The sequence below is a fragment of the Vanacampus margaritifer genome, chromosome 2 (assembly GCF_051991255.1).
Source record: "Vanacampus margaritifer isolate UIUO_Vmar chromosome 2, RoL_Vmar_1.0, whole genome shotgun sequence".
In the NCBI taxonomy this organism is placed as follows: Eukaryota; Metazoa; Chordata; class Actinopteri; order Syngnathiformes; family Syngnathidae; genus Vanacampus; species Vanacampus margaritifer.
The window spans coordinates 32660621-32676589 of record NC_135433.1 but is presented as its reverse complement, the minus strand read 5'-3'; the positions used below and the strand labels follow the sequence as shown (position 1 = coordinate 32676589).

At 40.5% G+C, this 15969-nt stretch overlaps 1 protein-coding gene across 2 annotated transcripts in view; it reads left to right on the top strand.

Moving 5' to 3' along the window:
* The first annotated feature begins 1150 nt into the window (after positions 1–1150).
* Positions 1151–15969, top strand: part of LOC144045064 (uncharacterized) — an 18614-nt gene continuing 3795 nt past the window's right edge. Inside the window, exons 1-7 of one of the 2 annotated variants that reach the window (XM_077559871.1) lie at positions 1151–1527; positions 2835–2953; positions 9149–9242; positions 11671–12127; positions 12661–12733; positions 13868–13934; positions 15609–15756. In XM_077559871.1, coding sequence (XP_077415997.1) covers positions 1430–1527; positions 2835–2953; positions 9149–9242; positions 11671–12127; positions 12661–12733; positions 13868–13934; positions 15609–15756 — 1056 coding nt within the window. In that variant the 5' untranslated portion in view covers positions 1151–1429. The remainder of the gene's footprint in view (positions 1528–2834; positions 2954–9148; positions 9243–11670; positions 12128–12660; positions 12734–13867; positions 13935–15608; positions 15757–15969) is intronic. The other variant, XM_077559870.1, reaches the window with a different exon arrangement.

The following is a 15969-nucleotide window of genomic DNA, read 5'->3' as shown; positions in this document are numbered from 1 at the left end:
ATAGTTAAGCGTTGTTGTCGTAAAACATTATTACGTTTATTGTAAATACTGTGTTTTTATGACTTTGCCGATGGCTGGAGCGCGCCACCTCTGCCTCACAACCAGGAAATGGGCGTGTGCAACGGTTGCTCCCATGATCTGTTTCTACTTCGGTACATTAAAGTTTAAGAAAAAGAAGGGGGGAAAAGCTGTTTCTTCTTCGGTTGTTGCTTTAGGTCTTTCCGGTGCACTGCTGTTGATGTAGCGCCTCCATAATGGCGCAACACTGCAACTGCAGTTAAAATGCGTTGCTGCCAAGTTCAATCAACACAGCTAGAGCGCTGTGCTAGTGTGTTGAGCAATATCAGTGGCTCAGGCTGGAGGTGGTGAGCAAATTAGGTGGAGGTGGCCGCCTCAGGATTTTGTACACAGGAAAAAGCCTGGCTATTTTATAACAGGCCCACGGGCAACTGAGATGGTCTTTGGAGTTACTGGTGCCCGTGGACTGTATACCACATTTGCGACCCCTAATCATGATCTAAATTAAGTATTATTTTGCCATAAAAATACGTTTTTGAGTCTCAGTTTTAAAGCCCGAGGTGTCCTAAAAGCAAAAAATGTTTGTGTCAATTGTCACTGCTTGACATGTTTCACAAAAAGTTCTACAGCTGGCTAACTAACAAATAATAAAAAGCTAGAAACCTTAAGATTAGTATTTTCAATAGGCTGTGGGTCTTGGGAGATCATATGGTGCCTGTGAAGGCGCTATCTGTGACCCCTGCACATCTGTGACGCACATGGGCGGAAGATCGGCCATCTTGGATCGCTAACTACGGCAACGACACTAGAACAAAATACCGTCATATGCCTGCGCGATATTGCGCGTTCGTAAAATGATACATGAAAATAAAATATGTTCTGGATTAATTTTAAAGTAACTAAGTAACTTTTGATCCTATACGTTTTAAAGATTAGCAGTAATAAACCGTACTAACTCTCACAGCAAACTAGAATTACAGTATGTGTCAAAATCCTTTCTATTCGTACAAAATATGCTTGGGTACAGAACTGCTTTGATTAAATAAAAAAAAAAAAAAAACAAGCGTGCACCTGGTCTACTTTTCCCAATGTCTGTTTCATTTTGCGTGTGTGAACGTGTTTTTACCTATGTGGTTGCCGTAGTTAGCAATCCAAGATGGCCGATTTTCTGCGCATGCGCGTCACAAATCGCGCCTTCACAGTGCCCAATATCAATGAATACATCCCCTTTGAAAAGGATTTTTAGAAAGTGGACATTTTCGCAAACTGAAGACGCGCTGAACGGCATCACGAATCCTAAACGTATCCTGTAGCACCGCCTACTGGTTGACGCTTGGGAGGGTGTCTCTTTTCCACTCTATGCTTGACACTCTGTCATTTATATCTCCCCTGTACAAAAACAAATCAAACCATGAATCCTCACAAACACGTTGCTTATAGCAACACTTCGCAGTTAGCACGGACAGCGACTCGCCGACAAAATGACCGGGTCAACGAACAACCGAACAGGTAATTTTGTACTCGATTAACCCCTGGGCGTCATTTGTCCATTTTCTGTTTTTTTATGTTTTTATGTTTTTCATCAAAGAAAAAGCATTTGAAAAAAATATTTTGGTATTTTTTACCAGTATTGTTTAAGAATGTAGAAGTTCAAATTGGCGCCATGCTGTAATTTAGAATTATTACCAAACAGGAGGGAGAGATTCACACGAAGTTGTAATAATGCCCGATTTTGGCTCATTGACTCCCATTATAAATCACAGTTTTTGATATGCTGTAAACCTGATTTGTTATAATGCATTTTCCGTGATTACTGATGCAATCGCTTCTTTGATGAGTCATAAACATCAAAATAGAGGAATTTGTGTGTTGAGAGTGTTAACACAAAAATCCGCTAGGTGGCGCCAAAGGCTAATAAATGAATACAAAATGCATGCATAAAAAAATTCTATTGTTATGACTTATGGACTTGTTTGAGCCTCTAACTATGTCATATGAAATATTCAAATTATTCTTTTATTTTATATATATATATATATATATATATATATATATATATATATATACAGCATAGTTAGTCTTGCTATTAGCATAATACCGCTATTGTTGTCCATAGGGGGCATTAAAAAAAAAACAATATATGTGTAGATAGGTCTGATGCCACTGAACATTTTGAGCGGTTGAAAGTGAAAAAATATTCATAAATGACTAAGTTATTTCACTTCAAAGGAAATGCCTGATTTTGGCAAAATTACAAGAGTTTTGTGCTATTCAGAAAAATGCCATTGTGAAAAACTGGGCATGCATAAAAAAATTCTATTGGACTTATTCAAGCCTCTAAATATGTCATGAAATATTCAAATTAGACCTTTATTTTACATATATATACAGCATAGTTAATTTTGCTGTTAGCATAATACTGCTATTATTGTCCATAGAGGGCATTAAAAAAACATTTTTTTTAAAACTATATATGTATAGATAGGTCTGATGCCAGTGAACATTTTGAGCGGTTGAAAGTGAAAAAAATATTCATAGATGACTAAATTATCACACTTCAAAGGAAATGCCAGATTTTGGCAAAAATTACAAGAATTTAATCAAACTATAATAACGCCCAGGGGTTATGGCATGTAACGTACACATAAAATGTACTACTTGTAGAGTACCTGAAGACTTGAACGAACGCAAGATGCACTCTCCAATGAAAACCACGACGATGCCAAAGAGTAGAAGCACATCTGTTATGGTGACAGGTGCAAGAAGGGTTATGGCATGTAACGTACACATATTCTTTATAAATGTACTACTTGTAGAGTACCTGAAGACTTGAACGAACGCAAGATGCACTCTCCAATGAAAACCACGACGGTGCCAAAGAGTAGAAGCACATCTGCTATGGTGACAGGTGCAAGAACAGCTCAGACTCTGCCAGGTAAACAACACAAAACAAAACTTTTGTTTACTTGGAAGTGTGTTCAAAGCTTTTAAGTTTTAAACAAGTTGTAGGTATTGAAGTACAAAAAGGTACTGACTACATTAATAAACTACACAACAAGATTAAAGTTCGATTTAATCCGAAAAAAAGTCAGGATGTTACATAAATGAAAGTTTCTCTAAAATATACAAAAGTGTCATGTTTTTTATGTAAAAACTACTGTCAAACTAAAAGCTACAAGTAGTAATATTATCATTCCACCTCAAATCACCCAGATAAATAGCATTTTGAAAACTCATCCCTTCCAATTTCAGTGAAATTTGGTGTAGGGGTAATTTTTAGGATGGAAAGAAAACATTTCAATGTTCAGACCACTCCAGCGCTCTGGCTACTTAGGACAGTTTTTTTCAGTTCCTCATTTCTGTTAATATTTTTGGAACATAGTAAGGGAAATGTGTTTCCCAGTCAAGGCACATACGTATTTCACATAGGAGAAAATCTCACAGCACACTACTTAGAAAAACGATGTGGATACACATGTTAATGATACACCTTCTGTCTTCTCGTGGAAGAGCATTTGATTGTTCTGCTATTTCTTCCATGTCCCAGTAAATTATACGGCAAGTTGTGAGAAACAACTGAAACTCAGATTTCAAAGGAACATTGCAGTACCTTCATTTTGTACCTGTCTCCCAGACATGATTTGGTTGCAGTTCAACATGTTCAAGGATACTCGAGTGATGAGCATGAATGTGCTGCTGCCCCTCCTCTTATTTATACAGTATGTTGCAGTTGACACCTTGGTCTACATTTTTTTTATTTGTGTCGTTGAGGTTGGGCATGGGCGTGGGCGTGGGCGTGTCCATTATTTTTTATGTCCCTTAGTATTTTTTTTTCTCCATTTAACACATTCTATTTAGCTTTTAAACAAGATATAGGAAAATTGGTACATTAAGAAACATGTACCATGTTAAAGTTTAAATAAATGTTGATAGCTTCCTCTGTTTATTTTTTAAATATTTTTTTAGCAAGACCGTGTCCAATCACTGGTTAGCTATTTTTAGAACAGACTTGAGTTTGTGGGACACCCACACATGTACACTTTTTTTTTTGCAATTAAGTGCACGTGCAAGTTTGCACTTAATTGAGGCAATTCACTTCAGAGGCTGCTGCCTCACAGCCCTGCAAGCACGAGTGGTTAACTGCCTGTTTACAAATTAATGTGCAATAACGATTCTGACTCCTGCGTATCGATAAGTGTATTGTAATGAGGCCCGCAACGATATATTGCTGTGGTGATGGTGAGCCAACCCAAAATTAAACTGATGGATATAATATAAATGAATTTTCAAACAGTATAGTTGAGCCTTGAATTTCGAATTGATAAATACAAATGAGTACTTATTAGATTTGAATGAGCAAAATTATTTCACACCGGTGTTGGAAAAAGACAAGTGATCAAAAATCAAATCAATTTCTTTGAGGGGAATAAGTAAAAAAAAGGACATTTTGGTTAATTTTTCACCCATGCATTTTCTGTGACAATATTTTGGTTGTCATGTATTTATGTTAAATATTTTTTTTATTTATATAGACCAAAGAGTCTTTGTGTCTTCCTTGCTGCTTCCCTTCAGTATTAACATTAGTTCCTGGGAAAGGTTTTCACTCAGGAGTGTCTCATGGGCTTCCTGTTGTCCCGTATTTCACAATGAGCAATTTGGCAGAAAAACAATGGGAGGAAGGAGGAAATAGTTTTCAAAACAGTATTCGAACATCTGGAGTCTGAAAGCCAACCGCCTCCTACACTCCAACTGGAGATCCCGAATTTGAGGTTGTGGAGTTGCTTAGCCCCTCCGTGAGCCGGCACCTTACCGTGGTAAGGGTTTGTGTGTCCCAATGATCCTTGGAGCTATGTTGTCTGGGGCTTTATGCAAACAGGTCCTAGGTGAGGGGCCAGACAAAGCACGGCTCAAAAGACCCCTATGACGAGTGAAATAAATGGACTGTCGTTTCCCTTGCCCGAACGTGCGTCACCGGGGCCTCCCTCTAGAGGCGGGGCTCGTAGGCGAGCTCCTGGTGGCCGGCCCTACACCCAAGAGGCAACGTGGGTCTCCCTTCCCATGGGCTCACCACCGGTGGGAGGGGCCAAAGGGGTCGGGTCGGTAGTGGGATAGGCGGCAGCAAAAGGGGAAAGCAGTGCACCGTCAACACTGTGTATAGTCGAGATGGGGTGCTGCTGACCTCGACTCGGGACGTCGTGAGTCGGTGGGCAGAGTACTTCAAAGTCCTCTTCAATTCCACCGACACGTCTTCCTTTGGGGAAGCAGAGTCTGGGGACTCTGAGGTGGGCTCTCCTATCTCGGGGTTCGAGGTGACTGAGGTGGTTGGAAAGCTCCTCGGTGGCACAGCCACGGTGGTGGATGAGATCCGCCCGGAGTTCCTAAAGGCTCTGTATGTTGTGGGGCTGTCGTGGTTGACACGCGTCTACAACATCGCGTGGACATCGGGGACAGTGCCTCTGGATTGGCAGACCGGGGTGGTGGTCCCCCTTTTGAAGAAGGGGGACCGAAGGGTGTGTTCCAACTATAGAGGGATCACACTCTTCAGCCTCCCTGGTAAAGTATATTCAGGGGTGCTGGAGAGGAGAGTCTGTCGGGAATTCGAATCTCGGATTCAGGAGGAGCAGTGTGGTTTTCGTCCCGGCCGTGGAACAGTGGACCAGCTCTTCACCCTCTGCAGGGTCCTCAAGGGTGTGTGGGAGTTCCCCCAACCAGTCTACATTTGTTTTGTGGATTTGGAGAAGGTGGTCGACTGGGTCCTTCGGGGAGTCCTGTGGGGGATGCTTTTGGGAGTACGGGGTACCGAGCCCCTTGATACGGGCTGTGCGGTCCCTGTATGACCGGTGCCAAAGCTTGGTTCGCATCGCCTGTAGTAAGTCGGATTTGTTTCCAGTGAGGGTTGGACTCCGCCAAGGCTGCCATTTGTTGCCGATTCTGTTTATAACTTTTTTGGACAGAATTTCTAGGCGCAGCCAAGCCGTTGAGGGGGTCCGGTTTGGTGGCCTCAGCATTGCATCTCTGCTTTTTGCAGATGACGTGGTGCTGTTGGCTTTATCAAGCCGTGATCTCCAACTCTCACTGGAGCGGTTCGCAGCCGAGTGTGAAGCGGTTGGGATGAAGATCAGCACCTCCAAATCCGAGACCATGGTTCTCAGTCGGGAAAAGGGTGGCGTGCTCTCTCCGGGTCGGGGATGAGATCCTTCCCCAAGTGGAGGAGTTCAAGTATCTTGGGGTCTTGTTCACGAGTGAGGGTAGGTTAAAGCGGGAGATCGACAGGCAGATCGTTGCTGCGTCTGCAGTGATGCGGACTCTGTATCGGTCCGTTGTGGTGAAGAAGGAGCTGAGCCGAAAGGCAAAGCTCTCAATTTACCAATTGATCTACGTTCCTACCCTCACCTATGGTCGTGACCGAAAGAACAAGATCCCGGATACAAGCGGGCGAAATGAGTTTCCTCCGCAGGGTGTCCGGGCTCTCCCTTAGAGATAGGGAGAAACGCTCGGTCATCCGGGAGGGACTCGGGGTCGAGCCGCTACTCCTCGGCGTTGAGGAGCCAGCTGAGGTGGCTCGGGCATCTGGTTCGGATGCCTCCTGGACGCCTCCCTGGAGAGGTGTTCCGAGCATGTCTTACCAGCGGGAGGCCCCAGGGACGACCCAGGACACGCTGGAGAGACTATGGCTCTCGGCAGGCCCGGAAATGCCTTGGGATTCCGCCGGAGGAGCTGGTTAAATTGGCTGGGGAGAGGGAATTCTGGGCATCCCTCCTAAAGCTGCTGCCCCCGCGACCCGACCTCGGATAAGCGGTACAAGATGGATGGAGTTGCCTAGCACTGAGGGCACTGCATGATAACATCGGTCACCATGACTTGGAATGAAACCTTGACTTGGTGAGGTCATGTTTTTATTGGCCTAGGCTGGCTGTTGGTGCACCAATCACAATTTTCCAGCCGATCACAGATCCCCTATCTTTTAAAAAGTCTGACGTGCCGATCGCGATTTTTGCCGATTCCCTTTTTTTTTTAATAACAAGAAGCAGCATACTTTTTCAGTGTTCTAATCTTGTTTTATTGGAAAAGATTGAAAATAATCAGTGAAATAATACAAATGGGTTGTTAAAATAAAAGTGAATGAAGGAAATTATTCAACTTTTGGAGGATATTAAACATTTTTTTTAAAGGGTCTGTAGTAGACATATAGGGGTGTATACCTTGTTACATTGGCACTGAATGTTTTTTTTTAATCCAATGGATTTAAGCCTTGGCATTTATTGAGTTGAAGTCGTAATACTTAGAGAATAACGTAGTTGTATATATTTTCAAGCTACAAAGTGTACTATTTTTGACATTGGCATCCTTCAACCTGTATATATTTGTGAGCATTAAGTTGTGTATTTTTGACAACAAAATTGTGTCCCTTGTCAAGATGATGTCAAGATTCACATAAATACATAATAATAGCACTGACATGATTAACCAGATGAATCACTTTTTGTGTGTGTAGAAAATCTATTTCTACATGGCATACAATTTACCAGTAGGTGGAGTAGAGTCACAGTAAACTAAGACCCAGCATTCTTGATATGCATGGTCCTGAGTCTGTGCAATTAAAAAAAATAATTGCAGAAGGGAAAACATATCAAGAAGTGCAGAAAATAATAGGCTGCTCGGCTAAAATGATCTCTAATGCTTTAAAATGAAAAGCAAAACCAGAGAGACGTGGAAGTAAATGGGAAAACAACCATTCGAAGACTCAACTAATGATCAGCTACAGGGAGATCAAAGACGGTCTGAAGTTACCTGTGAGTACTGTGACAATTAGACGCCTGTGTGAAGCTAATCTGTTAGCAAGAAGCCCCCGTAAAGTCCCACAAAAAAAAAAAGACTTGCTGAAGAGGATGCAATTTGCCAAAGATCACATCAATTGGCCTAAAGAGAAATGGAGAAACATTTTGTGGACTGATGAAAGTAAGATTGTTCTTTTTGGGTCCAAGGGCCGCAAACAGTTTGTCAGACGACTCCCAAACACTGAATTCAAGCCATAGTACACAGACAGTGAAGCATGGTGGCAAGCATCATGATATGGGGATGTCTTTCTTACTATGGTGTTGGGCCTATTTATCGCATACCAGGGATCATGGATCAGTTTTGTTTATATCAAAATAATACTTGAAGAGGTCATGTTGCCTTATGCTAAAGAAGAAATGCTCTTGAAATGGGTGTTTCAACAAGACAATGACCCCAAACACACCAGTAAACGAGCAGCATCTTTGTTCCAGACCAACAAAATGACAGTTCTGGAGTGGCCAGCTCAATCCGATCGAAAACCTATGGGGCGAATTCAAAAGTTCTGTTTCTGAGGCAAAACCAAGAAATGCAGAGGGACAGTTGTCAAATCATCCTGGACCGGGATATCTGTCGATATCTGTCCACTCCATGCAAAACTGATTTGAAGCAGTTCTTTGAAACCGAGGTTATACAACTAAATATTAGTTTAATGAGTCACAGGAATGCTAAATCCAAGAAAATTTGAGTTTATAAAGTAAATATTAAAATCTGTAAAAAAAAAAAAAAATACAGACTATTTTCTTTTCTTTTTTTTTTTTTTTTTTTTTTACATTTTCTTAAAAGCAATAAAAAAAAAGACAAATGTTTCTTCATGTTTTGATTTAGAATATGATCTGCAGTGTTGTTCCCAACGCATGAAAATAAAAACTATTGGACTACTACTTTAGTATTTGAACCATTTTTAAACACACTGCTATTATTTTGAACACAACTGTACATACACATGAATAAATAAATAGTGCGAAGAACAAAGGGGTATTGGAATCAATCTCAGCCAGTTTACTACATTCACTATTTCATCTGTATTTGTAGCTCAAGGCTGATTAAAAGACATAAGTGTTACAAATTACTCTAAATGACAGCAAAATGATACACTAATAGTAGTATTAACAAATGATATCAAAATACTGTTGTGCTTAAAAAAAACTACATACAAATCATTGTAAATTAGGGAAAATTTTAGGTTTACCCTATGAGATATGCAATCAAGGCTTGCAGTTAGCTATACACAATAAATAAATGTCCACAGAGTTAAGATAACTATACCTTCTCATTTTATTTGACATTTTAGTGCTACCTTTCCCTCATAAATGGAAGCCTTCATTCAAACCGATCGATAAGGAAGATCCTGAAGATGAATCCCAGGAACAAAGCAATGAAGAAGGGTAAGTCCACAAACACAACATGTAATATATATTTTGTAAACTTTAACTGGAACTGACAAGAAACATCTTGAAGCCTTTTTTTGGTAAGATTTTTCACTCCCCGCCAAACAGCTGCTCGTTGTGAAATGACTTGAGTTCACCACCATGCAGCATTTGTATTTAAAATTTTTGCTTGCAATTTCCAACACAAAAAAAATCCATCCAACGAATGCTCTTATCTTGAAAATCAAACAAGTCAAACAAGTCATCTCAAGGCACTGCTCTATTACAGTTTTTCTCCATAAGTTTGGCACATTTCTTGAAACTGAGATGACATTTTCAAAACTGCAAGCTCATTTGGCCAAACAGACTTACATCAATCAGTTCATTAGCAAACGCACATATCTATCCCAAAACTGGTCACACATGCTTCACTCCAAACAAAGAGTCGGTACTGTCACAACTGCAAAGATCCTTCTCAATTGCTTTGGCTCATCTGCATTCACTTTTGCCAAAAATAACTTCGATGATTTTGCACAACACCATGGATCATCTGCAAAAGCTCGTATATCTCCCAAAACAGTCAACAATCAAATTTCTGTGTCAGTGCCCCCAAAATGCATCATCCCTTTGGCATTGTGTGAGCACCACAAATCAAAATGATTAGATGTTTTCTCACAACAGCTAACAAAATACAATTATATATAAAACTGAGTGGGGAAAAAAGGATTTTACAAGAGCAGTTTTCAAAGTTTGCGGTTTGACATACTCCACTCACGGTCAAGGACGAAATCTGTATATTCATGAAAAACTAATAACTACTACTACTGTAACACTTTCACTACACAGTAAATTCTGTTGAGTAAATTTGACTCCATTTAGAGTGGGACTAAATAGACTCAGTTTTAGAGTAATATTTATACTTGGAAGAGTGTAAAATAAAAAAGTGAAAAAAATAAGTAAAAATCACTCTAGGGTTGAGGAACGAACTCATGACCTTCAGCTTGGGAGACAGCTGATCGACGCCCTGAGCAACAGAGCTCCTGCTGTGTGTTGCTGTAGTAAGTATTGCTCGTGTCAGATGGAATCTTCATAACTCCGAGACCAAAAACATCTTGGAGCTAAGCAAACAGTAGAAGTGGCGTAGTTCAGGTGGTACTGCGGCCGTTTCCCAACCTGAAAGTTCCTCAACCCTTCAGCTTTTTTTTTGTGTGTCAATTCTTTATTTTACTTTTTTCCAAGTGTAAATATAACTCTAAAACTGAGTGTATTTAGTCCCACCAAAATAGAGTCAAATTTACTCTAAATGGAGTCAAATTTACTCTACAGAATTTACTGTGTAGTCACAATCGTCACTTTCCCCCTCTTGGCCATCCATACGCTGCTCTTTGTTTGGCCAAAGGTTTTCATCCACGTCGCAGCTGATATTTTCCCTTGTAACGCGACGAGCAAAAAACGACATCGATGTCTCAACCATTCTCTTCACTGATCCCCTGTGATATGCTTGACTGATTTTGACAATTGAACAGATGATTTTGCATAGGGGTGTTAGAAAAAATTGATTCTGCAATATATCGCGATATTATAGCGCGCATTTCTCAAATCGATTCGATATGCGGCAGAATCGATTTTTTTAACATTTTTTTTAAGGGAATATTCAACAAAACGTCTTACTTAGGGTTAGGATTCACACATTAAGCATGGAAGAATGTTATATTAATGGAACGTTAAGCCTTAATATTTGATTTCAGTGCTGTTCAAACATGAAACAGACTGCAACCTGTTTGTTAAATGCAGTGGTTCAGTTATAAGACTGAATTTTCAGATAAACAAAAAAAAAATCATACAAATCTTACAGTGTATATGTACAAGTTTACTGATTAGTATTTTCTAAATTTGAGTATTAAAAAAAAATAATCTCAATAATCAATTTATAGATTCGTATCGGGATTAATCGGTATTGAATTGTGATACGAATCGAATCGCCAGGTACTAGACTATTCAAACCCCTAATTTTGCATATTATGACTTACACACTGAAATCCTGCTGACATGTTTTGGAGAGAACAGCCATCAGACTGGAAAAACAACTAATCCAGTTCGATCAGCGAGATCTATCCATTTGGAAAATGTGCTAAATGTGAAACTGAGGCAATTGAGACATGTACAAAGACATTGGCAATTTGATGAAAGCAATGAGAAATGTCTATCAGTTGAGACCAATTGTAAGGTAGTTTTGGAATTTGTCCATGGCATTTTGAAAATGTCATTTCAGTTTCAAGAAATGTGCCAAACCTATAGAGAAAAACTGTAAGAAATAACAAACAATCGAAACGATCTGTTTTCCCAAAGATACAATCAGTCGCTTTGTCAGTGAATTACTGTTGGTGTGACAAAACAATAACAATGGCGTGTTGCTCACTCAGTCATCCCCCTTTCTCACCTACAGGACTGAACTTTACGAACCCTTTGATCCACCTATGGAAGGCTTGCCTGATATCAATTTGTGGGAGATAAACTCCAACTCCCCGCCCGAGGGGGATGACAACCTGAAATGGGAAAGTTCCCCGCCCGAGGGGGATGACAATCTTGAGTGGCAACATGTGCCTCTGGACAGAAGCAACCGTGTCACCCCTTCGTGGATATCGGGCCGAGACTTGGACATACACGACTTAAGCCCCGAGAGCAGACTCGGCGAAAGCCACATTGGTAGTCCGGGTCATCAGCGGCCGGCTGAACAACGGTCCTACAGCCCGGATATGAAATTGATAGAGCCTCTGGGTTACAGATCTAGTCAAAGATCTTTCAGCCCTGACAGGTGTACATGTAGTCCACAGTATTCGGCATCTTATGGGAGAGCGCGGACCAAAGGAGAAGAGATGATCAGCCCTGAGCACAGAAGCCCGGTATGGTAAAGATAGGGACCTCAGCCCTGGCAACTTGCCAATATTGCCCCAAAAGTCTGTTTTTTCCCCCCATTGAACTTCATCTTAATAGTATTAAGTAGGTCGTTGAAGTCGGTGCACACATTGCATTGGTATGTGTTTCAATGTGTGGCCACTTAAAATAAGATCTCAGACTTTTATTCATCTGCTACATTTTTATGCTAACTGAGTGATTCTGATGAGGACCCCAAAGTCACTTCATTGTAATATTCACCCCAGAACTAATAGTTTAAACCATTAATACACCAGAAGCTATGATGGCAAAACACTTGCTTGTTAGTGGGTTTGCATTTGGGTAGCAGCCCACCAGACCCAGCAGATTCAGCCTGGTGGATCCATTTTTTTTTCTTAAAGCCCATCACTGCCACCTACAGGGCTGGAGTGGACCTTCCTTACCTAACACAGCAATGGCCTATTTTGTGCTTTGTTTTCTGCATTAAAGTGCTGATAATACGAGAATTGTCTAACCAACTGTCCCGTTTTCACTTCCGCAGATGGTCCCACGTGTCAGATTATCCTCGCCAATGTTGCAGCGGGACTATGAAATTGAGGAGCCCGTAGAAGCAGGTAAAAAAAAATGTTTTTTTTACATGTAATATCCATATTCATGCATATTTATATTTGCCAAAGAACCTGCCAATATATGTTAATTGTATTTTATTCTAAGAATTTTTTTTTTTTTTAAATATTACATTTGAATACATTTTTAGTGCAAACAGATCTGAAAGACTAAACTGTATTGTATTGTCCAATATGTACTTAAAGACTAAGAGCAAGTAAACACCAAAAAATCTTTACAAGAATATGTTCTATGCAGCCCCATTAGTAAAAGCTTCAAATATTGCAGTATGAGTTAAAGCAGCAAAATCCACCTATTATCAACCCATCTCACGGGGCGGCCATTTTGCCACTTGCTTCAGGCTCAGGTAACAACCAATCATGAATCACCTTTCTTCTGAAGCTGAGCCGTGTATGGTCAGCTGGGCCTTGATTGGCCGGCTCCAGAAAACAGGGGAGCCATGATTGGCCGTTACCTGCGCCCTGAGCAACTGCGATGTTATTGTCAGTCGACAGCAACTGGCAAAATGGCCGCCCCTTGAGATGGATTAAAAACAGGTGGCTTTTGCTGCTTAACTCGTATTGCAACAATAATAATCAGAAGAATGTTTTTAAGACTGCGGGGTCTGCATAAATTAGAATGTAAAGAAAATCACCCTTTAAATGTTAAATATGACTGTACTGTAGTCTACTGGATAAAAAAAACAAACATTTAAGAAATTGTAAAGTGTGCTTTCTCTAGACTGCATGTTTCAGCTCCTTTCACAGATGTTCAATAGGATATAGTTTAGGGCTCAAAGAAGGCCCCACTTCACAATAAGTCCCCAGTTTTTGCTCTTAGCCATTCTTGGATGTTTAGGCTCATTATCCTGTTGCAAGACCCATGACCGACGATTCAAGCTTTCTGACACTGGGCAGCACATTTCTCTCAAGAATATCTTGATAGTCGGGCTGTCCCAGACTCCTAATCAGGGGTTTATGCTGCAGATTCCAATATTGATCATCTAAGATTCCAAATAGTGTCCAGCTGTATGTGCCCCGTAATACTAGAGACCAGTCCAGGCCAAGACCAACTGGGATTCATTCAAATAATGTGTTAAATGTGTGTGTGTGTGTTGTTGTTGTTTTTTTACCGCTTTGCAGAACCGGAGAACGATGCACGAATGGCAAGCATAAAAAGAAAAGTGAGAAAATCTGTACAAATGGACCAGTGAGTACCAAAAATGTTTCTCTCTTGTGTGAAGCCAAAGATGTGGCTTGCTTGTAGATTTTCTCACTTCTTAGCTTCTTTTTAACACACCAACATCGTTTTGACCGTTGAACTCCATGTTGACGTGTTAATGGTTCACATTGTGAAATCCGATTCCTTGAGGCATTCGGATCGGTATTTAGATTTGGTGATTATTTTTGCTGTGGCACATGCGGTATTTTTGCTTCTATGTGGCATTGCGCTGTTTCCATTTGTTCCTATTATGTAATCTGCCCTACCCAAATTAGCAGCGTTGAATTCGGCAAAAAGCTACTTCTCCGAATGATTCAAAAGTGTTTTTGCTTCAAGTTGGCATGCAGTTGGAAGTGGACGGAACGGAATTAGCGTCACTATTGTGAAGGTTCAAAACCGACTAAATCAATCAGCTGTTACTTTAGCATAAACAGTAACACGGCACTAAAACTACAAGTAGAACATCTAAAAAATACTCCCAGGATATGCTCATATCTGCCCATTTCGCTCTGTCCTTCAATCTAAAATGTCTTCCAACAGGACACAGTGGTTTTACAAATAACTAGAAAAATTCCCGCGGAAATTTTGAATGGGACTGCTGACTATTGTAAATGAGCTGAACAGTTTAAAATTTAAACGACTGGAATCGGTCAAGAAATGTGGAAGTTAACCATAATCAACATCAACTAAAAGTATCTTACTGTCCCTTTAAGAAAAATGCAAATTCACGCACACACATTTGACTTGGAGACGTCACGCACCCACATTCCATTGATATTGTATGAGAGACGCACACCTCGAACAAAAGCCTCTCACGACTTAACGGTTCAAGATGCAGATTCAAGAAATGGCTCGTTAGAACGGCAAGAGTTTGGGGAACGCGAGCATGTCCTCACTTTTTTAATCGGATGAAAAAGGACCAAATGAGAGCAGGTTGAAAACTTATGATTTATCCAAAATGAAGAGGAAAAAGGAGGCGAATTTAACATGGAAAAGATAGGCGAGTTAGTCCAACTTCTCCTCGCTTAAAGTGAAAATAAAGGTACTAAATGACACCTTAGCCAAATTTTGTTTGTCTGAAAGAAGAGACTTGTCACTACAAAATGTGAGAATTTGATGTCTAGTGAGCAAAGATTGTGGCCATGGTGACGAGTGAAACTTTTGACTTTTGGAAATATATTTTTTTGGTTCCCGCCACTCAAAGCCTAATTGCTCCACAGAGTGTAATAAAAGGCTATTTTACTCACTGTCTTTGAACCCGCACAGGGGGGAGAGTGTTCATTCCTTAAAATAAATTTCGACACTGAGCTAAAGATGGGAAAAATTGCTACAAAATAAGCTAAAATTCATATCGGTCGGATAACGTATGCGTGCGTAGCGTGTCTTGGAAAAAGGTGCTTGATCTGTAATTTGTTCCCCCTTTCTCCATTCATTTCCTATGGGAGTTTTTGGGAAATTGCGTCGCCATGGTAACTCGGAATTCCTAGAAAAGTAATGCCGCACCGAGTCAGATCGAGCCGCATCGTTTGATACCTCATTTGTCCTGGTGCGATCTACGGTACGGGCCGCATTTTTGCGGAAAAATCTGGGGATTTTCTAGGGTGGAGAGTAATATGTGCTGCTTTCAGCAGTCCCATAATAAGACAATATTGTCTTTTGAAGGATAACTGTCAACTGTGACCTGTGTAACATTGAAGTGAGCAATGGGCAGGAGCTGGCGAAGCATTTGCAAAGCAAAATGCACTGGGAAACGATGGAGCACATCCAGCAGCAGAATAACTCCGATGATATGACCATTGCATTCCTGCAGGTAAGACGCATTCGCACCGTTACGGTTTTTCAAATCAGGATTGCATTTGTGTGTTACTAAAAGCTCTACAGCAAATTTTCAAGTGAAAAATGTGAAAAATCAAATGAATAGATTAAACCATCAATAAATATACTACTATGATCCCAAATACTTCAAATCATCTTACGTTACACTCACACACACACAAAAAAATTGCCAGTCATTCTTACACAA